The following is a 25,425-nucleotide window of genomic DNA, read 5'->3' on the forward strand; positions in this document are numbered from 1 at the left end:
ACATCATCATCAACATTAAAAAATTATGTTTTCATGGATTATACGATTTTATAATTCTTTAAATGTCTGCTCAACGGTATATATTAATTTATCATGGAATAAAACTCAATATATCTTGTAAGTAAGAATATCTTTTAGAAAATGTATTCAACTATGTTGAATGAATTTCGCATTGCTTTTCATTTCTTCTTGATTGACACATCATTTCCTTATGCCCAAAGAGCATATCATCTGATAGCTTACAGACATTTTTTGAACTTGAGTTCGAACATATTAATCAGGATTTTCATTTTTCTCATATCACGCATAAACTTTCAAATGAGTCACTCTATTTACTTACATTTTATACTTGAAAATACTATGATTTGATTGTACTTGAAATCGTAAAAATGACGATCATGTCGAATAAATATATATATGTGTGCTAATTATAGCAAAAGTATCGATTAACAATTAGATAATTACAAAAGAGATACTAGACGTTATATTGATCCAGTGTTGAATATTATGATACATATAAATGTCAATGTTTATTGCATCATATTTATATCATAAGCTTCATAAATTTACGTTGATTAAGGCAACTATTCATAATTTTTACGCGCATTCGTGCTTAAAAGCTGTTCTCTGCGTTTTCAACTCGACGATGCAGGTTTGGACAAAGAACAAATTCAGAATTAAGAGATCTCGATGATTATTCGATATTTGCATTTTCATCTTATCACAAAGTCATATTTACGAAATATGATATAAGTTGTTACAAATAGAACTTAATTAAAATAAATTTTTACATCACGCTAACTATAATTAGTTGTTAATTTAAAAATTATCTTGTAAAAATATGACACAAACAGGAAGCTCACTGCCAAACGACTTTAGTAAGATATGATCTGTTACAAGAAATATTAAAATATCAAATCAGTGTAAACCTAAAAAAAGTCCATCGACATAATTAGTCGAAAAACTGAGATAAAATTCTTAAAAATTGTATTTTGAAATTATCAGACTCACAGTCTCTAATATTTAAAATAAAAAACTAGAATTGTTATTTATCGTACTACTAATTGCTCATCTTATCATTGAGTAAATTAAAAGGATGCAAGAAAAATACTCGGTAACCATTTCGTGTTACCGATCATCAATAATCACTAGTTAAACTAATGGAAAATTTGAAAGACGATTGAAAGCAAAGTATTCTTGTTACCGAGGAAGAACCAGTTTTCCATTTCCTGCATCCGTCTCTAACTTATCACCATTCGCATTCGCTATAAATATGTACAATAATTCATAGGCATGGACCGCAAAGTGCAAAATAGCTCTATTCATTACGCTTCGATTAACTAATTAGTCTAAAAAGTCGTCGAAAGCGGCCGACGACGCTATCACTCGGGCTCGGGCGAGTCCGGCCTCTCGGTCGAGCCCATACGTTGGCGCAAGTATTCGAATTTCTGGCGCAGGAGCGAGCGCTTGTGAGCTCCGTGCGCTCGGAGTCCCGCGACGTCCGGTCGCGGGACATGCTGTTGCTACGCCTGCGATTGGTTCTGTGCCTGCTGCTGCTTCTGCTGCTGCTGTCGGCGACGCAGTTCGCGCCTGGATAGCGAGCCGGTCGGGCTCGACGGGCTGGCCGCGCCGTCGCGACCTTCCCCGTCGGCCGTTGGTGAGGGTCGAAGTTCCCTAAAAAAAAATTAGAGCGAGTTGTAAGAGATGTTCCAATGTCAGTAATGAAAAATGTCAAATTCTAATACGTTTTACACCTAGTTCGATAAATACCTATAATTGAGTAATTCTTCGTCATCAGGTACTCTAGATATGAGATCAAGCAATTCGTTATTAGGCACCGAATGTGGCCTAATAATTTTCTTCGTAAATTTATTAATGCCCCATAGGAGTATCAAATAGCGCAGGGGAACCAGAAACAGGATTATCGCCGCGCAGACTGTCAACAGCATGACCAAGCAGCTGAGATAAGGAACGGTAAAGTTGAACAAATTCTTGACCTTCTCGCAGAGGCTAGCTATGTAACCCATGGAGTTCTGTACAGTCTGCGTAACTTCTTGAATAGCCTGGAACGTCTCTCTCAGACTTTTTTTCTCTTCCTTTAACAAAAGCGGAGATTGCATTTATAAATTGAGATGAGAATTCTTGATGAACTTGGGGCAAAAAACTTACTTTGTCTTTATCTTCATCGTCTTCGTCGTCTTCGCCAGGGGTCGGCGGGCCGTCTTCATTGCCGTCCACCGAGTCATGAAGGTGAACACTCATCTGATTAGAAAGAGGAACTCCGGTAAAAACTGTGACCTGTTTGCAAAGCAAGGACCAAAGCTTATAACACGTAGAACGCTTTTTAACCCTCTCACGTTTTATTTTTAATTTTTTGGAATTGTTAGTTATTTAATTTGATTTAATTCAAGTTCATGAATACAAAAAAAATTTCAAGTTCAACGTAAAATGTAGTTAATTTTGTTTCTTTTTTAATTGAAGTATTAGTGCAGTTAATTATACGTGTCATCGAAATAGGTCAGTGAGAGAGAAGAAACGATCTAGAAATCTTTGATATAGAGCTTTTAGGCAAAGAGGAAGAGCGCTCAAGCATTGCTGTAATTTTTGCAATTCTTACCAAATAGTAATAGAAAATTATGAGGAACGCAAGGGTTGGCACCATCCATGGCTCGAAATAGTACGTTCCGACCACGAACAACACCAACGCAATGGAACTGCGCATTTTGTATTCCCACTCCCAACAACTCCTGCAAATCGAGCCGAGCGTTAATTTTATCAACGAAGAAGAATCAAACACAAACAAACAAAAAAATCAGCTACAGTAGTGGTAGTGGAGCGTGGATACTCACTGTATGTACTTTCCGCAATCGTAGAACCACATGACCACCGACTTGAGCCTCACCACGTTCCTGATGAAGATCTGTCGCTTGAACTTCGTCTCGGGCTCCATGAATTTCTTCTCCTTGGGATTTAGCGTGCGATAAGAGGCGCGCACCGCGTTCCAGACGACGTTCATCTCCAGCAGTATTTGCGGACTGTTGCCCTTGGCGCGACAGCGCAGCTTCTTGTCTTTGAGGGCGTACCATCGCTTCAGTCCGTTTTTCACCCTCAGCAGAGGTATCGCCACTTTGCCCAGAAATTCGACTTTGTGATCCCGATCTTCGTCGTATACAGTCACTTCCAGCACCGAGTTTATATCCTTTACATTGCTGCGCGAAATAAAAGTTTAATTAAGATGGATTACGAGATTGCTATTTAGAAAAAAAATTGTAGCTTCAAAGTGCAAAAGAACGTTTTGATATTCCTATAAAAACAAGTGTGCACTCTTCATTTTATTGCACTTTACAGTTGCGTAAATAAAAACAGCTGCAGTAAATTCAAAAAGCAAATGCAAGCGTGATTCAATTTTATATTTTTCAAAGCTATTAATTTTCCACTTTTTTTCATGCAAGGATTTTAAAACCTGCAACGCTTTGATTGCGCGTCAAGTCGATATATGTAAAAGTCTAATATTTGAAGAGCGCATTAGCATCTCGACAACGAATAAATCAAACACCGACTCTCGCACGTATCATGGTCAAAGGCACACTTACAAGGTGAAAATTTTCTGCCAGTTCGGGGTCAGAGTCTTGTACTCCGTCTGGGTCTGCAGTCGGGAATTGACGAGCTCCAGCACGCAGAAGGGATCGCTCTTTCCGCCGAGGTCGGCCGCGACCAGACCCTGCGCTCGATAAACCTGCAAAGATTGACGACAAAACATCGATTAATCGTTAATTAGACGATGTACACACAATGCCGAGCGGACGATCAATTAGTTATTGACTCGTCGTGAATAATAGAGTAAAGATGTCTCGAGCGGTGTGCGCAAAAAAAAAGTTTTGATCGATCGCAGAATCGAATCAACTAATGATGCGCGAGCGAATAAGAATAATGTATACAGCGAGCTATTCACGAACTTCTTATAGTTGCTATCGAGTTTGATGAAGATGTTACGAGGCAGCTTTGAAATTCTAGTTAACATTTATTATAAATGTTGAAAGGATTAAAAGTACGGTTTAATGGTATTAAAGCAGAATAGAAAACTTTTCTAATTATTAATTTGTGCCCGAGATAATTCACATAAAGTTGCTCTAATTTTTTGCTGTTGGAGTTTTAATTAAATAAGTTTGTACAAAAATCAATATTTTTCCATTACTCATTTCATTACATCGAGTCCGCGAGAAAAATTCAATTAGTACGTAAAGATATTAATAAATTTCAGCATAATGTACCGATTGAAAGTAAAGAAGCACGCGCGCCCGCTCAAAATTGATTTTGTTCCAACTTTGCATATCAGTAGTCGTGGAATCGATACCATTCGCTTACGGAGAATAAGCGTCGACCACTTGACACAAACGGCTCTCGTCGCGACTTCCGCGCGCGGAGAAGCCGTACAGCAAAATTGCTCGCAGGCCGTTGCACTATTCATATACGCAACTTTTACATTGCGTCTACATATTACAATGCAACGACCGCACGCGTTTTATATCTAGTATATAATATACCTTGACGGTGAGATGACCAACGTCGCGGAATCTCTGAAACGTGTTGCCGAGCGAGTACTTCTGCAGCAGCAGCTGCTTCTCCTGGGGCGTCTCCTCGTGCGAGGCCAGATCGCTGATCGTCTCGCTCGCCGTGGTGCCGCTTATCGTCAGCAGCAGATAGATGCTGCCACCGGCGCCGTCGTCGAGCTCGTGCCACCTGCTGTGGGTCTTCTCGCGCTCCAGCTGCGCGAGATCGATCACCACGCGGCCCATGAGATCGTCCTGGTGGCGGCTCTTGTCGCGATCCCAGACCGTGACCTCGAGCTCCTGGCCCTCCTCGTACAGATGCAGATCGAACTGCTCGAGCCACATCGGATTCAGCGTCTTGGCGATCACCTTGGATTTGTACTTTTCCACGCCGAGTCTGTCGAAAAAAAAACAATCAATTTTTTACGATTAAAAATTACGGTCGCCAGATTTGTGCTTTTCCGTAATATATATAACAGAGTCGCGCGAAACTTGGAGCAATAAAACTTATAGGTCGGAAGAAGAAGTTTCAGACATAAGCTACGCGCGCAATTTTACGAGGAAAAGTTTACAGCTCCGTAAGAGATAACGAGGCGCGGAATAAAACAAAGTGGATCCCTCGGCGTTATATTGGCTTACCTGAATTTGACGTAAGGATCCGAGGTGCCGTCGATGTCCATGGGTATTAAATTTTTGGCCTGTATGAGCACTATCGTCACGACGGAGCTCCATATTTGGGACTTTAATCTACGGTTGACGTCCGCTAGCCGACTGCTCTTCTGGAAGTACTATTGAGAGAGAGAAAAAAACAACGAATCATTGCACGTGTGTCGGTTCATAAATATATATATACAGCTCCTAGCAGTTTGACAACTCGAGACACACATGGTTAGCATACTGACAATTAACGCATCGACGAAGGTTGAATAATTCACGGTTACGATCGAATTAACATAACGAAAATATGTCTGGGTGTGTGTTTGTTTTGTGTATACCCTCTTTATCTCCTCGATCTTATCCCTGAAATTGCCCCTGAGCTTGTCGAAGAAGTCGGCCGAGTCGGGTCGCAGCAGTTCCTCCTCGTCGTCCTGCTCCTCGAGCCAGTAGTCGACGTCGACCGCGGAGCTGTTGAGCGACTCGGAGGCGACGTCCGACGGCACGAGCGACGTGGCGGAGCTGTTCAGGTCCTTGATCTCCTCATCCCGATCGTTGGTATCCAGCGGCACCAGCGTCGCCGACGAGGCCGAGTTCTTGATGTCGAGCTTCGGCCTCGGCGAGCCCTTGTGGCGTGGACGTCAAAAATGATTCATCTTGGTTATTGTCACGCTAAGTTGCGAGTGCATTCGCTTCGCTCGTTTACGTTTTTCGCATTTGAACAAGTGCGCGTTTTGTATTTATTTTCTTTTTTTTAACTCTAACGCGTTAGAGAAGCTCTTAAACAAACATACGAGCTATGAGTGCAAGCCATATAGCAGCTCTGCTTTGAGGCTTTTTCGGTTTTTATCGACCGTTTGCACGTACGTACACGCAATATATCATCAAAGTAAACGCAAACGAGCGAAACGAACACCGTATGTATACGTCTGTGCTCACTGCTCGTTTTTTGGTCTTCCGCCACCTCGCGCAGCCGCTGCCGACCACTCTTCCGCTGCCACCTTTGACCGACGAGGCGGAGCTGTTGTTGTTCACCTCACTGTCGGAGCTGTAACCGCGATCGACGATCGTCCTGTTGCTGCTGCTCGCAACAACTGCAGCCGCAGCTGGTTTTTTCTTTCGAGCTGCGCCCAAAATTCTGCTGTCCGACGAGGCGCCCGGCGATCTATCCAGCCTCGATTTCTTCACCAACGCCCACTTCTCGACTATCTTGTTCTTGAACGTTTTCACGTTCAACTTGACTCTCGACGTTTTCGTCGGCGACGACGTAGTACTCGTCGTCGTCGTCGTAGTCGTCGTCTGACTCTTGGCAGTCTCTGCTGCTACTGCCGCTGCTCCAACTCGCCGACGTCGATTATAATTCCGCCGCTTACGTTCTCGCTCGTCGTCGAGTCGTCGATACTCCGGCATGAGCCATCGCGGCGGCTTGTAATTGCGCAGACGTTCCCAGGAGGCCAGCAGTTCGTCGTTGTGGCGCCGCGTGCTGCTGCTGCTCTGCACCACTTCCGAGTCGGAGGCCGGCGGGGTCGCGGGTATAACTTTGGTGACGAGTCCTCCTCCGTTGGAGCTGACGTCGCGATCGCTGCTCGACAGTCGACGCAGGCCATCGCGCGCCGTCACGAACGACAGGTCGCTGGAGTTGCTTCTGCTTCTACGAGCGACGTCGAATGCCTCGACGCTGAGATACATTTTTTTGTCTTATTCGTTTTTGTTTGTTGTGTTATGGATTCTGTGTGTGTCTGCACACGCGTGAATATTACAGGACTGCCGAATCGACTCGCGCTCGTCTACGATAAGTCGATTTATACCGCCAACGATCGTCGTTTATAATACAGTTATTTTTCTCACAGCTAGGCTGTGTATTATCTTAATCGATTTATTACGACTCTTGCGTACAATACCTGAGTAATAATGGCATCATACGCGCAAAAAAAGCCAACGACTCATTACTTCTCTATGTTTCGTCTTATCGACGCAGACGACAAAATATCATCATCACCATCTCTCTCTCTCTCTCTCTCTCTCTCTCTCTCTCTCTCTCTCTCCAAAAGCTCGCGACCTTAATCACGCTCGTTGAAAGAGATATAGACACTCGCGAGGCACGCGCGACATTTCTCTCTAATCGATCTATCCAATATTTAGATAAAGGCGAAAATTTTTAAAATACATACATTATCTATCGATTCATCGAGTGTCTTCGTAGTACTACACGCGTACGTGCAACTTACGCGCCGATTAGTTAAATGTCGTAATAACGCAAAAAAAAAACGCTTCGGTTACGTCGTACACACCGACGTATGAATATTACGTTCGCGAAGTCCGTCGTCGTAATGTTTATTCTCTCTCCCTCTCTCTCTCTCTCTAATGTTTTCCTACGAAAACGCTGAAAATACACACTTACACGCGCGCATAAAAATATTACTTTTGCGAATAGCCGCGGCGCCGTTTGCATAAACGCGCCTCTGTATATAGCCGATCGACGTAATAAGCGCGTGCGCTCGTTTATTATTTCGCGGTACGGAGAGAGAGAGATATGTGCGTCATCGATCATCCATCTACTCCTCTCTCACGTGCGAGCTCCGATCGGCAAGACACAGTAAGAAATCGGCAGTCCTGTATTATTAAAAACGCATCGTGCATCGTACACGACGACGACGATGACGACGACTCACTCGTTATTCTCTCCGTCGTGATTACGCTCCGGTACAAACTCTGCAGACGACGTACAGACAGATGACGCCCAGGTGAAGAATATGACAAAAGATCTTAAATAAGTTCCTATACGAGATCACACATATGATCGTACACAAGATCTTGTGCAAGATCTGGCCTACGATAATCGACACAAGATCTTATATAAGTTCTTGTGTCAGATCGTATGTTAGAACTTATATACTTTGATATTTCAGAATCCTAATAATTTTCATACCTGACGGAGGAGGGGTACCAAGAATTACTTTAAGATTGTTCATTAAGTAATAAAGTATGGAAATGTATATTAAATAATAACAAATTATCAGATTTTTAATCGAGGAATTATTTTATTTTCAAGTTTCAAAAATGATTACATTTTTAAGTGCGACCTAACATAGATAGGTTTATTATTAAACATTTTCTACATCTAATTGACCAAGAAAACTCTAGGTTTTTTACGAATCAACTTACAGCTGGTTTTCACAAAATACACTTAAAAAACATATTTGATCTGATGATAGTCGAAGATGAAAAATAACCTAAGAACGGGTGTAGCACCTGAAACATGAATTTTATGAAAAATTACCACTTTCTTGGTGAATTCATGTATGTGTATTTATGCATGTATTATATTAGTATTAGAATAATAAGGTTATTTTGTTTATTAACTACATTACAAATCACTTATCTTATAAAGATGCTACAATCCGGCTCTGCTGCGACACTGCTTCTGTTGCAACTGCTTCTGCTGTTTCTTCAATTTTTTCACGAAAATCACTTGCTACGGTCGACGCCACGCAGATGACAGCGTTCTATCTCTGGTCAGTGACCGATAACTACCAAACTATTCACACTAGAATATATATTCTAAACCAGTTAAAAATTGATGTGAAATATATTATTTATATTTGGAAACACTTTTAAGATCGCTGTTATGCTGTTATTGGCGTGAATAATTTGGTAATTGTCGGTTACAAACGAGAGACAGAGCGCTGCTGCGTACGGCGCACGCTAATCTGCGTGGCGTCGACCGTAGCAAGTGATTTTCGTGAAAAAATTGAAGAAACAGCAGAAGCAGTTGCAACAGAAGCAGTGTCGCAGCAGAGCCGGATTGTAGCATCTTTATAAGATAAGTGATTTGTAATGTAGTTAATAAACAAAATAACCTTATTATTCTAATACTAATATAATACATGCATAAATACACATACATGAATTCACCAAGAAAGTGGTAATTTTTCATAAAATTCATGTTTCAGGTGCTACACCCGTTCTTAGGTTATTTTTCATCTTCGACTATCATCAGATCAAATATGTTTTTTAAGTGTATTTTGTGAAAACCAGCTGTAAGTTGATTCGTAAAAAACCTAGAGTTTTCTTGGTCAATTAGATGTAGAAAATGTTTAATAATAAACCTATCTATGTTAGGTCGCACTTAAAAATGTAATCATTTTTGAAACTTGAAAATAAAATAATTCCTCGATTAAAAATCTGATAATTTGTTATTATTTAATATACATTTCCATACTTTATTACTTAATGAACCATCTTAAAGTAATTCTTGGTACACCTCCTCCGTCAGGTATGAAAATCATTAGGATTCTGAAATATCAAAGCATATAAGTTCTAACATACGATCTGACACAAGAACTTATATAAGATCTTGTGTCGATTATCGTAGGCCAGATCTTGCACAAGATCTTGTGTACGATCATATGTGTGATCTCGTATAGGAACTTATTTAAGATCTTTTGTCATATTTTTCACCTGGGCGAGACCTCGACAGAATCGATTGAGACAGCGTCTCGCTCTGGACTTGGGAGGTTTGTCCTCCGCTTGGGTCTCTTCGGCGCTTCCTCCTGGCAGAGTTGACGATCGGAAGTACTCGGCTCGGGTGGGGGTCGCTGGTCGAGGCTGCACTTGGATAACAACGGGCTTGAGCTCGGGCTTGGGCTGGGCTTCCGCTGCGGGCTCGGACTCGAGCTCGAGCTTGGGCTGTGCCTCTGCTGCTGCTGCTGCTGCTGATGTTTCTTTGCTCGACTCTGTGCTTCGAGAAATTGGCGACATTTTGACTGAAGAAAATTCTCTGTCATAGCCTGTGTCTCCCTGCTGCTGCTTTAGTTCTTCACTATTTACACATGTGACACATAAACGCGCACGATACACAATTATATGACAAAGCACACGCACGAATCGGCGGAACTTGCTCGACTGACCCGAGAGAGAAGCAGAAGTCTACGTTCTCTCGACCGAAACTATATCGGAGAGGCCATGCCCCCCTTCCATCTGCGTTATAATACACACATGAAAAACGCGCGATCGTATTAGCAGCTGATCGCCGATAGCACTTCGACACACACACACATATAGATGTCTATATAACGATCGACAGAACTCAGAAGTATAAACATTATGTACGAGGAGCTATCGAAACTATATGTACCATTATTACGAGTGCGCCTGTACTCGGCATGTATCGTCTTGCAACATTATGACGTTCGTAATCTCTATAGAGATATCATTATTACGAGAACGTTTGGTCGGATGATGCTTCCGCGAGTGTGTCAACGCCTCGTATCGCTATATACTCTTAATTCGTTGCTCGTAAATAATATTCGTGGCCGCAATTATTAGTCCATTAGAGTCGTATGAGTCGATGCGTCATTGCAGATCGAGACAACGAAAATCCTTGTCTACGTGTGTGTATGAGCATCTCTTTTGCGAAATTTTATATCGCTAGCATTCCTTCCCACAGAATTTGGCCATTTATCTGGAAGCTCTCCTCGAGGCCACGCGCTCTGTGTATGGCGATTCTTCTCGGTTCTTCGTATTCCCACGATGGCATCTTTATAATCCCCAAAATTTGCATCAAAAATATATGTTCCGTATATAACACATGTATAATATCTCTATTAGCTGCTGCGTCGGGTTTTCCACGCGATGATTGGACACGCAAAACGAGAGAGAAAGAGATTGCGCGCCGATTCATAATAATAACCAGAACCAACCTTCGTGTCCCGGCGGAGCAGTACGCAGAGTTACAAGAGCAGTGCTTGCATTCTCCGACGCACGAGCATCATCCGCTTAAAGAGGTACAAGTACGAGATGAACCGGAGAAAAGCGCATAAAGTCTGCTTTTCATAAACTATATCATGTTCTTGCCTCTTTTATATATCTATCGAGTGCCTCGTTTCTTTTTTTCCTTCGGACGTTCCACTCGTATACAAAAATCGATATCGTACATTATACGAGCTTTCTATATGACCGCGTCCTGCACTCGTTCCCATATATAATAACTCCATCCAAATACCCAAGCAGTCAGCTTGTAAAATAATTATATAGAAAAGGAGACATCGATCTGACCCGGTACATATACTAGCTGTATACGGTACACGATGCGCACGATGTAATAAAGCCGAAGAACAATACTCGAAAAAAGAAAAAAAAGAGGAACGTAGACGGGAAAAGAAAACCACGCACAATTAGGAGCTACTCTCGTGTGCGCGCGCGCGCGTGGGTGGGTGTACATAGTTATACGATGTTATATACGCTCAGGTACACGCGAGCACGCTGATTACGGGATGAGTAAACACGAACCCGAGGTACACTGCAAAACGTATATAATAAAACAAGCCGCCTTCGCGAGCACACATACACACGGGCATACACAACGTAATGTGTCTATTTATTATCGCAAGCTGCATTTGTGCGAGTGTACACTGTACACACACGAGCTACGCGCGTATTTCCTCCGAGTGTGTAGGAGCTGACCAAAACAAAAAAAAATGTCAAGCTCGCGTCGATTGGAATTAATTCGTGCGAAGCGAAGAAGAGGCGCTAAACTTCATCCGCACACGCACATATACGCACTCGTATTCGCGCTTTGGCCAATAATTGTCATTATCGTGTTAAAGGCGCGCGAGCGCCTACGAGGGCCGCTTCCGGCCGTTGCGCGATTCGCGCTAAATGCGTTAATAGCGCGTACAAATACAATCGCACGCGCATGTGATTTACAATCTACACATATAGTTATTTTTTTTATAAAAAACTGGAAAGCTCCGGTAGTTTTCTCGCGCGTGGCCGTGTGCAATTATCGACAGATTTACGAACGAGGCCTCGCTTTGCATCCTTTTTTTTTGGTCGAAGTAGCAGCAAACAAAACTATGACAAGTGTGTACCGAGCTAAGTTGATTTAATAATGTTCCCAAGTGAAATTGACTTTCGCTCGTCTATTTTGCGCAGGATGTGTTAATTATAAATCTGCATGTAAGTGGTTTTAATTCATAATCTATATATTCATGAATAATGCAACGACGAGGAACAGCGCATTATCGAGACTATCGAGGTGAAAATCGACCGTTCATGCATTTTTCTTTGAATAAATAATCGAAAGAAAAAAAAACAAACATCGAGCACAACAGGGAAATATACATTTTAAAAAATAAATCCTATCGCGCTTCGAACGTGTACGCGCATATTAATTTGATGTGTAGGTCTCGGCTTCGGGATTTATAATATATACCGATATCGTATCGGCGCAACGCCGTCGCTGAATAATCATCGACAGAACCGTAATAGTAATAGGGGGTAGGGAATCGAGATTATATCCTCGAAATCTCGAACGAATCCATCGCTTCGCTTTATAAATAAAAAGTCACGCGAGCTTAATCGCCGCGGAAAGAAGAGCGAAGAAAGTTTTTCACTTAGTTTTACGCTTTGTACGAGACATAAAGATATCCTGTTTCGCATCTCAACTTGTATATACAAGACGATAACGTTGGCTTTCCTGCCGTGTAACTTGACTTTTCGACGAGATAGAAAAGCCGCGCTAACGCGCGTAACGAAAGCTCGCCGCCGCTGCCGTCGACGTTCTCAAGGTTTAAGCGGCATTATTTATTCATAAAGCGAGGGAATACAATTAAAAACCAATTCGCGCTCTCTCAACTGTACAAGGAAACACCGCCGCATCAGCAGCAGCAACAAATAATAATGACGCGAGCTTGCGGCTGGAAAATGTGTCGAGTAGCTCATATGCATTAAAAAATCAAGACACACACACACACGGGCCAAGACGCACCGATAACGTTCGTATTATAATAGCACAGTTGCGCTTTATGCTTAAAGCACATTATGTATGTATAGCCGCCCTCCTATATACAATACAACGCAACGAGGCGCTTTGCTTCGCGGCGCTAAATTTTACATTCTCGTTATATACTATGGCGATAGAGCCTGACGCGCTCGGTATACGACGGCAGCTTTTTATATACCGCCGTCAGTCAGAGCGCACCCCGGGAATCTTCTCTCCATCGTTCGTTTCATTAGGTCGATTTGAAAATTATCGACACCTAAAGGCGTAAACGCTGATTACGAACTACCGACACTATATAATATATACATTTTCCACGACGCTGATTACTCGCTAGCGCACCAGCACGTACTTCTCGAGTTAATGCGGTGCTTCGCCTACACACACACATAGTATAGAGCTCGTGTACACAATTTTTACCTCGTTGCTTTTTTTCTCCTCTCTTTCTTTCTCTCCCTCTCGCTCTGCACCTGCATAATGTATGTATACACGTTCGCGCAGTGGCGTTCGATAATGCAGTGCCGCCGCCGCTCGGCTTTCTGGTTGCGCTCGTGCACTCGAGAGAGAGAGATCTAACCCTCGACTCGATGTGTGTATTATCGAGGAATAAAAACCCTTTATGCACGGAGCTTCGGAGGTAATAAGTTTCTCGCGCGACGCAGAGAGAGAACGGTTTGTCGGGCTCGATTTGTACCTCATTGATTTTTCTATAATTCACCGTTTCGGATTGATCGCACATTTTACCTGTAATAGAGTTTTCAACCTTCGTCGACTGGGTGAGCAGCGATGCTCGATAAAATCGAAAAATAAAGATTGGTATATGCTATGTATAGGCGGGTGGGCCACGCACCTGTTCTTTCTCTTGTTGATTCTTGGGCCAGAGGGTGGCGGAAATGAAAATTTCCCCGAGTTGCCTCTGCGGCCTGGCGGGATCCTTCAGCTCCAGCGTGAAATCCTGCATCTGTCCCAGCTCCAGCTTCGTCAGATCCAGCTGTGCCGCGCCCATAAAGTCGTCCTGCAGGCCCCAGTCGTAATCGAAAACCTGTAAGTGTGTGTGTTAGTGCATCGAAAACGCATTAAACCCACGGCTCCGTCGATTCATCGATTTTACATTAAAAGCCACGAGACACAGGGCTTTGAATAAAATAGCTCTCGATAAAGCAGAGCTCTAATTCCAAAAGTAAGTTAGGGCTCGAAAAATTGATCCGATAAATAAAATTAGGACGCGGGCGCGCGCGCCGCAATATACCTTGAAATTCAGAGGCAGGAATGGATCTTCGATAGGTAGCGTGACGCTCTCGTCCCACACAGGATTCAGTTCCCTGTAGACCGTGCGAGATTTGTGCAAAAGTCGGCCGTTGCATTTAACTTTGACGTAGGGATCGCTAAAACCTGTTTGAACAAAAAAAAAAGTACAGAGATAAGTTGGATCGAAAAACAAAACGTCTATATATTTTGTATCGTAGATGAGAAAGCGGCTCTCGAAAGGGCTATATAAAAGCAACGACGCTCTTACCCGATCGATCCATGGCTACGAGATTAGCGCCTCGACGTATGTGCAGTCTCATCTGGAAGAAGGCGTGCTGACGCAGGGCCAGCTCCCTCCTGCGGGTGTCCTCGTCCTTGTCCGTGCCCGCGTCGTTGTCGTCGTCCTGCTGCTGCTGCTGCTGCTGCTGCTGCGACGGCGCCTCGACCACGCCGTCGGTGCAACTGACCAGAGCCGCTGCCGTGCTCGAGAAAAACGACGAAGACATCGCGTTGGTCGCAGCAGCTGTCGTCGAAGTAGTCGTCGCGTGGCTGCTGCTGGTCTGCTGCTGCTGCTGCTGCGTCGTCGTCGAGCCGTCCTCGGATCCTTTTTTCATCGAGCCGACGTTCCTCGGACTCGAGCGCGCTAACGGGGATTCTGTAACGAATCGATGATTATACAATTTTTTTTTGTTCGGAAAGCGCCCAAAGCTCGCGCATTATTAGGATCGACGACGATTGTTTCTGCCCCTCGAGCCAAGCAGAGCTCGTGTGTATATTATATGCGAGTGTGCAGTGGCACTGTGCCAGAACACTTACTTTGCGCTATAGTTTAATGACAAAAAGCGACGGTATACATTGTCTATTTACAAAGGCTTTTAGCCGTATCATATTTTAATTTGATTGTAACATAATCTAATATCTATATATTCTATCATAGCGGCTACTTATAAAAGAAAGATTATCGGGCACAAAAAAAGCTTATAGATTTTCTCGTACTGTTGGTAATGATGTACAACCTGAGTAATTCGATCCGATGTCGAAGCTTTTATTATAACAATTTTGACGTGCTTTGGGTCACATTGCAAAGATTATTACAGTACGCCATATAGGAAGTTCATTATTACTGAAAAATTGAATATTAATTACGTCTGAATGTAGCTCTGTTACGTAACTATAATAAATTTAACAATAAAATTATTAACAAAATGTTCGAACAACGATATGCACGATTTCATTTGTAACTACGCAAAAACATCGCATGTATCCAATTGATATCGTAACGTGGAAAAGCCGATGGAGAAATTAATCGAGCTATATGTCAAGGACGTCAGAAGCAAAGAGCAATCATAATACTCGGACGCGACTCCGGGTACAAACGACGATTCAAATATATGCAGAGCGAAAACCTATGTATATTTTTCCTTCAAGAGCAATCGCACTCGTGTACAGAGCGTGTATGACAAAGTTGAAACAACGCACACACGGCTCGCAAATGAAATACATATTCGAAACTGCCGGTCGAAGAGAGAGAGACAGAGAAAAATATTCGCGTCGGACGTATGATTGAACGTAAAAAATTAGTTCTGCTTGCGCGACAGAGAGAGAGAGGGTCGAAAAAATGTAGGTCGTCTAAAAATAATACTTGCTACACAGAGAGAGAGTCAGCGACATGGAACACCCACAAGATAGAAGAGATAAGAAGATGAACCTTAAGGCTGACACGCGTTACATATTGTATTAGCTCTAAGGCAAGGGAGTTATACAACAAAGAAAATCAGGGCTGCTGCCGCTGCGGAGCTTTCAGCGGAGGAGTATAAGATATATTATATACTATATACAGCGGGGCATCGTGTAAATAATGCCATTAGAGAGCCACTCGACTCTCTCTCTCAAGCTCAAGCTCGCAACCTCAACTCACCGGGGGGATGATTGAGCAGATGCCTGGCGGGACTCTGAGTGGCCGACGAGCTCCTGCTGTGATCCGCCGACGAGTAGTCGGCCGCGTAGTCCGAGTCCTGATGATGATGACGCTGCCTGTGGGGACTGGTCGACGACGTGCCCGGCGAGTCCCCGGCGAGCAGGTCCTTGGAGCCTCGTTTGCCCGTGCGCTCCTTGGCCCGGCTGGCCATCCACTTGGACTTGAGACTGGCGAAGAACGAGTGGGTGCGCTGCGCCACCGAGATGTGCCGATGGTGGTGCAGCTTGTGGACCACGTGGTGGCCATGGCCACCCTCGCCACTGCTGCTTGTCGTCGTCGCCGTACGGGACCTGTTGCGGCCCAGGTGAAAGAACAGCGGCGACTTGCTGCCGCTCTTGCGCTCGGCGCTACGCAGATCCGTGGCGCTGCGCGACAGCTGACGACGGCTGTCGTCGAGCAGCCCATTGTCCTTGTCGATTTCACCTGTTAGATAGCGACGACAGAAAAAAAATCCATACATCGATTAGCAAAAAAAAAGGCTACACCTCTACATCGTGTGTGTATACGAAATAATTTATACAACTGTCGCACGCGTCCAACTCGCGAATCGAAACGAAAACACATCGTGTGTTTATATTATCATTATACGTATATACCCATTCGCAGCTGACTCTCGCAGAAGCTATGCTGTAGATCCGACAGTATCGTGCCCTCGAGCCGGCCGAGCGTGTGAGGATGCACCCGAGCTGCCGCTCCTACTACCGCTCCGTTACGCTTCATTTTGCGTCGTGAACTAGATGCAATTTTCAAAGTAGTACGGCAGCAACCATTTCTCGGTGGGCGAATTTCACGGATTTATCGCCGACGACATTAGTACAACACAATAGAGAGAGAGAAAGATAAGACGACGGGACGGGGTCCGGAAATTATTAACGCCCGGTAGAGATATAAAATTATTAATTAAACGGGCTCGTGTTCATTAAAAATTTAGTTCGGAGCACGAACACATGATATATAATAATTGTATGCGCGCTCGAGACCGCGTACGTCTCGTGACTGCTCTATTCGCTCGTGAACTTGTTCGTTCGTTCGTTCGTCGTCTCTATTTTTTTTTTTTTTTTTTTTTTTTTCTCTTCCAAGTTCTTTTTCATATACACATCTTGTACATGTATAACACAGTCGTCCGCCTCTGCACACGTATATTGTATACTGTATATGTAGCACGCGTATATACCAATACCAAGACACGCACGGAATAGTATAGAGCATTTATAATACAGAGAGAGAGAGAATAGCCGGTTTTTTGAGCGCGAATCCCATTGAGCCAGGGTCGCGTATAGCGAGAGAGAGCAAACGAAACGAAGCGAAATGTGAAAAAAGGACGCCCGACACTGAAGTATTAGTGCTGTTTTCTTTTGAGGGTCAATTCGCTATATTATGATTATGCTTATGATGCTGCTGCTGCTGCTCGTAAATAGCATCTGGTATAAGCAGATTACATATAGCCGAGCATTAGCCGGGATGCTGCGTGTACATTGTTACATATAGAGTTGGAATAGAAGAAGAGATGGAAAAATCGTTCAAACAGAGAGAGAACGAGAATAACGGCGATAAATACGTTTACCGATAAATGCATTCACATACATACACATCATGATAGAAAAACCGATATTGCCAAGTTCGTACCTTCCAACGCACGTACGCGTGTTATTGCTTTTTGATTTTTATTTTTTTTTAATAACAAAAAAGCAGAGCTTTTTGCAATTCAAATTTATAGAAACGTGACACCGTAAAAGTCGCGCTCTGCTAACAACCGGGATTTGACGTCGAATTTAATATTTTTCTTTCCCTCCCTGACTAGCGCGCGCGCGCGCTCGTGCGATCGAATTCTAATCGAAATGAAAAAAAAAGAAAAATAAATAAACGAACCGAGAGCTTTCGTTGCGGATTGAAAAAAACCGTAAACAAAGTAAGTAACAAAAGTTTCGCTCGCGCATGGAAAAAGTTGGATTTGCGAGCGCTTCGCACACACGTGTGTACAGTATTGTACGTGTAACTACACGACGGAAGCTTCGATTTTTTCCCAAGAACAATCCGAGAGAGAGAGAGTATGAAATTGGCGACTGCATGTCGAGTAATTCAATACGATATGTCTCGCGTGTATAACAAATCGTTGGCGCATGCGACAATGTATTTATTTTATAATCCTGAGGGAGCTGTGCTGCAGCACAGGTCACGCACCGTGTCCGGGCTCGACGTCGTCGTTCGCGAGCAGCTCGACGCTCTTGCTCATGACGACAACGATGACGACGATGATGCAAATTGGAAAACTCCTCCTCGTTGCTCGCAGTGCACAGCGAAGATAATAATAATCGTCTTCTTCGTCGTCGTCCTCTGCGACGTTTCTGTTGTCGTTGCTCCGCGGCGGTGGTTATTACTTGACTGTCACGGCCTCCTGCTACCCTCGGCTCGGGCAGCATGCTCCCTGTGGCAAACGGCGGCGAAGAGGCAGCAGCGATCGATCTCCCGGCTCTCATGGATGATCCTCGCTTTCGACGACGACCACAACGACGACGATGACGATGAGCGACGGCTGAACTTCCGACTCGATGCTTTTACCGCTACTACTGAGACGCTTCTCGATTCCTTTGGCTTTTCTCTGATCATGCTTGTTGTAAGCTCGTGAAAGCTGAGGCTGCTCCTTGCATGCGACGTCGTCGTGATTCTGTAAACACGTAATTGAATTAAAGTTAGAAAAAGCCTTGCGGGAGAACAATTTTTTTGTTGTATTATACCGGTGAAGGGCTCTTTGATAAGTATTTACGACAAAAAAGTTGTAAAGCGATACTCGACGCTGCTTTTTTTTAATACACAATTTACTCATAGAGCACTCGGCCGCGAGCAAGCACAATACCCTGTAACGGGGAAAAAAATAAATGAGAAGAAAAATTACATCGCCAACTATAAAAGGCGGCGGCGGACGGTTTTGTGAAACGCCACGCCGCGAGGGCTGTGCTTTTTAGCTCGAACCCAGCCTATATTGTAGGCATCGATTTTTTCACCTATCGGAGCTGCTCCGTCAGTATAACGTGAGCGATCCAACGCGATAATATAATAAATAAAAAGTAATGCACAACGTTGACGCGGGCCGTCGAGCTTGGAAAAAATTTATATTTTAATCGTAACTCCCGCGACGATCGGGGAAATTTTTACGTGTATATACCTACACACGGTGTAATATTTTTCGTATATTATTATGTGCCGGCATACCGTACACACGCGAGCGACTTTATTGTTTTGATTATGCGAGCGTGTTCGCTTTTGTGTACTTTTGGAATTTGGCCTATCGCAGAGCTTCTCGGACTTGCGGTATGTAAGTGTCGAGACTGGACCAGCATCTTTGGAGACTGTTGTCGAAACCGGTGAAATAAACGAGTGTAATTACGTCGCTAATTTTGATCTAGTACAACTTGTCATCCAGCCGGGTGAGTTTTTGTTCGTTTCTCGTTGTAAAGGATTGATAATAATTGAACGAAAATAAAACGAAATACTCTGTAGACTACTTACGCCAGACATATTTCGTTCGCAGAGTATCAAAGGATTCCCAAAAACAAAAGGATTCACGGTTCAACTCGCTCGGGAGATTTTGCAGTTTAGGTAAACAATAAGCTAACAATGACGGACACTCGTCCCTTCTAACTTTTTTTTCTCTTCTTTTTTTTTTTTTTAACAATTTACTATCTGTCCATCTCCGGCAGGCAAACTCGCTCGATGCTTTGTTCTTCGCCCGTTGTAACAAAGGTATGAGATGCGTTTTGTATAGGTTACAGTAACGTTCGTTCGTGCAAGGTTTGCCAATCGCGCGCGCCATGATTTCAAACGGTCGACAGTCGAAGAACCGTAAAAATAATGAAATCATCTTCGAATGCATCTCGAACGTAATCGACATACCCGTTCTGATCAATTATTTAACGGTCAATTATGGCCCGATAGCGGATCACCATTTGATTTCTAATAAAAACGGAAAACAATTGTGCATACGTTTTCTTCATGAGTATGTATAGAGTATTTTATTGACTTTTTTCATGGGATTAATTGATGCAAATTTTTTTTATAGGGAAACTGTTATAAAACTGTTTAGTCATAGACGTCTATTCAACAACATGGTGTTATCGCTGGTAAGCGGATTTGGTGACGACAAAAGCCTCCAAAATGGTAAAGTGAATCTTTTTTGCTCAAAAATGCATGTGCGTTAACATAAATACATATTTTACAGACACGAGGGATCTATCAAACTCTAATGATTCAAGATTGGATACTGAAACAATAATCTCGGATCAGCTGAATAAGTTTTTAAATACCATTGCACTATCTGATGCTGAAGTAAAGCAACGTAATGCTGTCATATTAGAAGACCTCGAAAAAGTAATTCGACCACTCTTACAAAGGTGTAAATTGTATACATTCGGTTCAACTGAAACTGGTCTTGGGTTGAAAAATGCTGATACAGATATTTATTTAAATCCAGGTATAAACAGAAACACCTTACTTCTAATCTAAATTTATGATTCATTACGAATCTGTAATATCATTTATAATGTTTATAGGTAAACCAATTGTTGATAATGCATTTAGTCCAATTGGTCCTCATGTCGCAAGACTAAGCAATCTTTTATCAACTATAGCAAAACTTCTTTATGAATATCCAAAAGTTTTTGGCTGTATCATAAGTGTTTCCAGTGCAAGAGTTCCAATAATCAAATTTCAGCATATACCCACCAAAGTTTCATGTGATCTTTCATTCACCAGTTTAATAGGAGTTAAAAATAGTAAATTAATAAAATATTACTTATCAATAGATTCTCGATTTAGACATCTTATGATTATTATCAAATATTGGGTACAACACTGTGGGACAAAAAGTGCATTATGCATAAACAACTATACGTTAAATTTGCTTTTCATTTTTTTTCTGCAGAATGTCAAATTAGTTCCTTCTATTTATGATTTACAAAGACAATGTGCCAAGCCATTTCTTTTAAATAGTTGGCAAGTAAACTTTAGCGAACAGTGTCCATATTTTCATTCTGATCAAGACTTTGAAAAAAAGTCTATTCCTGAACTGCTTGGAGAGTTTTTTAAATTTTATGCTAATTATGATTTTGAAAATAATTTAATATGTCCGTTGACTGGTAAATCTTATGGTAGGGATATAATTATTGAAAAAATACCTTCTTTTTTGTTCAGATATTCAAATTACTTGAATTGCGAGAAAGACCCAAAACAATTAGAAGTGTTTACAGCAATGTGTGTCCAAGATCCATTTGAACTTAATTATAATGTGTCGAGAGCGGTTGTAAAAAGTCATGTTGAAAAATTTCAAATTTTTTGTTCTGTTGGATCACTCATGGTCCAAGAATCAGCTAAAAACTCCTACAGAAACTTTTTCTCACAACTTTTTCCTGAAATGAATATTTCCGATATACTTTCAAGTACTGAATCATTTAACATCTCATTTGAAGCTGCAGAGTTTTTAATAAGTAATATTATAGGAAAACGTTGCTACGAAGACTTCATTCGGTATCAGCATCAAAAATGGTTTGAATATATGTTCGACTCGATAATGATATTTATTAAGAAAGTTTTAAATTTCGATGTTGTTAGTGACGATGTTAGTTACCAGTTTTGCAATGATGAAGAAAACGCAGAACACCCTGTGATATCAATAAAGTGCAACGGAAAATTCATTGAAGCATTATTCAATAGAATAAAATCAGATAACACTGCTAAAGGTGTTAGGGACCCCCTAAAGAGACGGATTGCGATTTCCAAGGCCAAATTATCAGTATTAAACAATTCGAAAAAAAGCCCTGAAACAGATGATGCAAGTGTTGAAAAAGAATTCAAGTTCAAATTCAAAGCTTTCAAAAGAACCAGTCCTACCGTTCACATTTACATGATTTTTTTTAACGACGGGGGCGATAAAAAATTGTTCAAACATTCACTACTTGATATCTTCAATACGACCATGCGATCTCTGCTCAAAAAATCGTTCAAACATAACATTAGTTCGAAAAAATTGTAATATATTGCGAAGCGCTACATATTGTAATATTTGTTTACTTTCTAAGATTTAATTTAACTATGTTTTATCATTCAAAGTGCAAAGAGTTTTATGTAGTTGAAATTTTTTAAATTTTATATTGGAAAAATATAAACGTTTTCATAAGCAAGAAAAAATGACAAATCTGCCGTTCATTCATTTGCTCACGACCTCTATGCGACTTAGAAAAATATAATTGTGTACTCAACGATACGCGCCAATATCCAATCGAAATACGCAACACCGTACAAAGAACAATATCAGCTTTTAATTTGACTCTGGAGAATCGTCGCTAAAAGATATATATACCTAGTTTGCATGGCAATGGATCAAGAGCGTATGTGTGTGTCTGTGAGCCTCGCGCTGTGTCGACAAAGGGTACACGCGAGAAATAAAAAGTCAAGCCGGTGAATAATGAATGCAAAGAGCGCGAAAAATATATATATAGACCGATCGGGTCAAAGACTAGACGCGCCACTCTATACAATACATGAAGCTCGAGCGGATATATCAAAAGTATCGATTCGTGCGCGAGATGCAGTAATTGAAGTTTCGGGTAAAAGGCATCGCACAGGATTGGATCGTCGTCTATCGGCACGACGCGACAGACCGAGAGCATCGTCATCTTTGCAAAGTTCGTACATCGTCCGGATTCAGATTATCGTGTGTGCTCTTTGGCAACGAGATGGTAATCAGCTCTCCGCGATGATGCAAAAGCTTTTATGGACTCAAGTGTGCAAATATTTCGGATGATAATACGAAAAAAGCTCGGTTTTGGTGACGTCGCGGTATGTATGCAAGCCATTATCGAGTATTACGCTGTCGCTCACAGCTGTCGAGCTCGTTTTCGTTATCGAATTAGATATTTTGACGGATTCGTTATGGTTACTAGCATGATCGATGGCAGCTGCATTTCGATGATTAAGCACTATTATATTATCATGTACCAACGGCATAGATTCGTGCAGTTCGCTCGGTTATATTACCTTCGACATATATTCAAAAGTCGTGTAAGCCTCGAATATATGTATCTCGTGTAAATTATTTCCTCGCGGCATAGTGCAAATTTCAGTTAATGAAGCGAGAGATAATAACTACACACGTCGATGTATCGAGCAAGGAAACGTTACATATTTCGAAATTCGGGTTGATATCTCGCGTTTTGCCGTTCTCGTGATTACTCGGAGAGCAAAATTTAATTACTTCCACTGATACGCATACGTGTAACATGGAATTGAAGCGCGAGATAATTAATGTAATGTACACGAAAAAAAAGAATGATCGTGTCTCCGTTTTTAATATATATCATCGTATCATTCGCGGGTCGGCCAAGTGTGCAAATATACGAGTAAAATATCCGTTGAAATGAAAAGAGAAACAATCGCTCGAGCGAGCTTTTTCTCCATTGTATCGCGGTATAGGAGATTATAAAGGCGAGATTAGCGAGATTACGAAACAGAAAAAAAAAGAGTTTTTCACGCGCCGCGCGGCAAACGAATCAGTCAAAGTGGATTTATTATATATCTATATAACAGGTCGTATAAACGCGTGTATATACATAAGCCCACCGCTATTCCTCGTTGTTTCCACTCTACTTGATAGCTGGTAGATAGTTTAGCAGCTCTTGGCAGTTGCACGTATCTATAAAATATCCACGCGGCGCTTCGATTGCCTCGTGGTATGCGTAGAGCTAGAAATCGCCTAAATAGTTTTCCGAGTCGCGCCTCGCCTCCTACTCATGGATAAATTTCGGATAGACAGCTTTTCTTTTTATTATTCATTGGCCGTATCGAGTGAGCGTGTATATAAGGTAAAAAAAAAACGAGGTAAAGTAATTGTACGTTTTAATGAAGTATATATCGTTGCCGTGTGTGCACGCCGGTCAGGAATTATTATACGACTCTCGGACACGAACGTCAATTAATCATAAATGTCCTGCAACGGTCTTTGCACTGCGCGCGCGACAGCGACGACGACGACGAGAAGAAGAAAATACTTGTATATAAGTCATACGTGCGAAAGCTCCGTTGCTATCCTGCAAGAGGAGCTTTTTGGCTATATATTGTATATATGATAAAAGTATCTAAGGAGTGAAAGTCGATGTGCAGCTGCGACTGCACAGCACGAGGAGGAGGTGGATCGGAATTATTATACCTGTGCGTATATACCTATGAGAATGTAAATTAGCCCTCGAGAGGTTCTTCTTCCGAGAGCAGAAGACGACTTCATTATCCGTATATATACGCGTAGCGAGGATTATTTCACTCGTACGAAACTACTCGCGATTAAATTGTCGCGAAGAGCGCGCGTGGACTACATTATTATAATAGCGTCTTTAAATTTCTTGGCTTTTGAGAGGCGATAGCCTCGAGAGTCGCGATGAATTTTTTTGTTTTTTTGTTTCTTCTGCATCGATTCGCACTTATCTAATCGCGATCGAGTGCTGTATCGATGCTCTTGCATTTCATTTATTAAAATTTTTTTTTGATACGAAGATAAAGTATAGCTTCGCGAGAAAATAAAGTAATGTAGCTAGGTGAGAAAAATCCGGGTACACGCTTACCCCTTTTTTTTCAGATGTTGCGCTCTCCGCGGATATATAGGTTGTGCACACGTTCGGTGGAGGTTCGCGCGCGTCGTGTCGTGCAGCCGTCAGATATTGTGCACTTGCAGATATTTCACACATGCATGGGGGCACTGACACACAGACACAGACACCGTAATACGATACGTATACCCTTTGCTTACAGGAGCTTTAAAAAGAGTACACTGACACTGATGGAGATTTTTTTTTTTTTTAGTACTGGGATGGAAGCATGGACAAGATTGACGGATGAAAAATGACACACAAACACACACGAAAAGTAAGAGGTAGTTCGCCGGTGTTGTTACACGGGTACGAAAATATTACATTATACACGTAAGGAGCTTAACAATCGGTAAAAAGGCAGGAAGAATTATTACGTTATACAGCGAAGCTTTCGTAGTTGGAATACGCGCCTCCGTGAGTACGGACGACGACGACGATAATACTACTAATAATAATAACAATAATAAAATAACGACAGAGCACAGAGTACACTCGACGTCGCCCGCCGCCCGCCGTCAGGCCACTGACTGACTTGTCTCTCTCTCGTGCACTCGACTCGTTGTGTGCTGCTGCTATAAA

The 25,425-nt window shown here is 42.2% G+C and overlaps 2 protein-coding genes across 7 annotated transcripts; one reads left to right on the plus strand and one right to left on the minus strand.

Moving 5' to 3' along the window:
• Positions 1–461: 461 nt before the first annotated feature.
• On the minus strand, positions 462–25,370 carry LOC106659921 (multiple C2 and transmembrane domain-containing protein). 4 transcript variants are annotated; one of them, XM_014382691.2, is made up of 14 exons: positions 24,820–25,370; positions 18,395–18,878; positions 16,154–16,636; positions 14,504–14,890; positions 14,237–14,379; positions 13,838–14,029; positions 5,190–5,338; positions 4,545–4,947; positions 3,594–3,736; positions 2,850–3,209; positions 2,618–2,747; positions 2,170–2,298; positions 1,771–2,096; positions 462–1,674 (listed from the first exon to the last, which is right to left on the minus strand). In XM_014382691.2, the coding sequence occupies exons 2-14, from the start codon at positions 18,444–18,446 to the stop codon at positions 1,524–1,526; spliced, it is 3,048 nt and encodes a 1,015-aa protein (XP_014238177.1). In that variant the 5' UTR covers positions 18,447–18,878; positions 24,820–25,370; the 3' UTR covers positions 462–1,523. The 4 variants fall into 4 exon arrangements, with proteins under 4 accessions (XP_014238177.1, XP_023313986.1, XP_023313977.1 ...); XM_023458218.1 differs by lacking the exon at positions 24,820–25,370 and adding an exon at positions 19,721–19,783; XM_023458209.1 differs by lacking the exons at positions 13,838–14,029; positions 14,237–14,379; positions 14,504–14,890; ... (1 more) ...; positions 18,395–18,878; positions 24,820–25,370 and adding exons at positions 5,546–5,830; positions 6,144–6,882; positions 7,877–7,943; positions 9,673–10,090 and having other exon boundaries at positions 2,170–2,262.
• Positions 19,497–22,393, plus strand: LOC106659922 (terminal uridylyltransferase Tailor-like). 3 transcript variants are annotated; one of them, XM_014382694.2, is made up of 6 exons: positions 19,497–19,638; positions 19,743–19,810; positions 19,912–20,207; positions 20,271–20,368; positions 20,430–20,681; positions 20,761–22,393. In XM_014382694.2, the coding sequence occupies exons 3-6, from the start codon at positions 20,023–20,025 to the stop codon at positions 22,236–22,238; spliced, it is 2,013 nt and encodes a 670-aa protein (XP_014238180.1). In that variant the 5' UTR covers positions 19,497–19,638; positions 19,743–19,810; positions 19,912–20,022; the 3' UTR covers positions 22,239–22,393. The 3 variants fall into 3 exon arrangements, with proteins under 3 accessions (XP_014238180.1, XP_014238181.1, XP_014238182.1); XM_014382695.2 differs by having other exon boundaries at positions 19,912–19,954; XM_014382696.2 differs by lacking the exon at positions 19,912–20,207.
• Positions 25,371–25,425: the final 55 nt, after the last annotated feature.

Source organism: Trichogramma pretiosum, unplaced genomic scaffold (genome assembly GCF_000599845.2).
Source record: "Trichogramma pretiosum strain Unisexual culture from Peru unplaced genomic scaffold, Tpre_2.0 scaffold113, whole genome shotgun sequence".
Classification (NCBI taxonomy): domain Eukaryota; kingdom Metazoa; phylum Arthropoda; class Insecta; order Hymenoptera; family Trichogrammatidae; genus Trichogramma; species Trichogramma pretiosum.

Coding starts and splice junctions, on each gene's coding strand:
- LOC106659921 (XM_023458206.1), bottom strand. CDS start 9,991: ATGACAGAGAATTTTCTTCAGTCAAAATGTCGCCAATTTCTCGAAGCA. Junction 7,944..9,672: donor AATCGATTCTGTCGAGGTCT/CGCCCAGGTGAA, acceptor TCTTCACCTGGG/CGTCATCTGTCTGTACGTCG. Junction 3,737..4,544: donor TTGGTCATCTCACCGTCAAG/GTATATTATATA, acceptor CAATCTTTGCAG/GTTTATCGAGCGCAGGGTCT.
- LOC106659922 (XM_014382694.2), top strand. CDS start 20,023: ATGATTTCAAACGGTCGACAGTCGAAGAACCGTAAAAATAATGAAATC. Junction 20,369..20,429: donor CGACAAAAGCCTCCAAAATG/GTAAAGTGAATC, acceptor CATATTTTACAG/ACACGAGGGATCTATCAAAC. Junction 20,682..20,760: donor AGATATTTATTTAAATCCAG/GTATAAACAGAA, acceptor TAATGTTTATAG/GTAAACCAATTGTTGATAAT.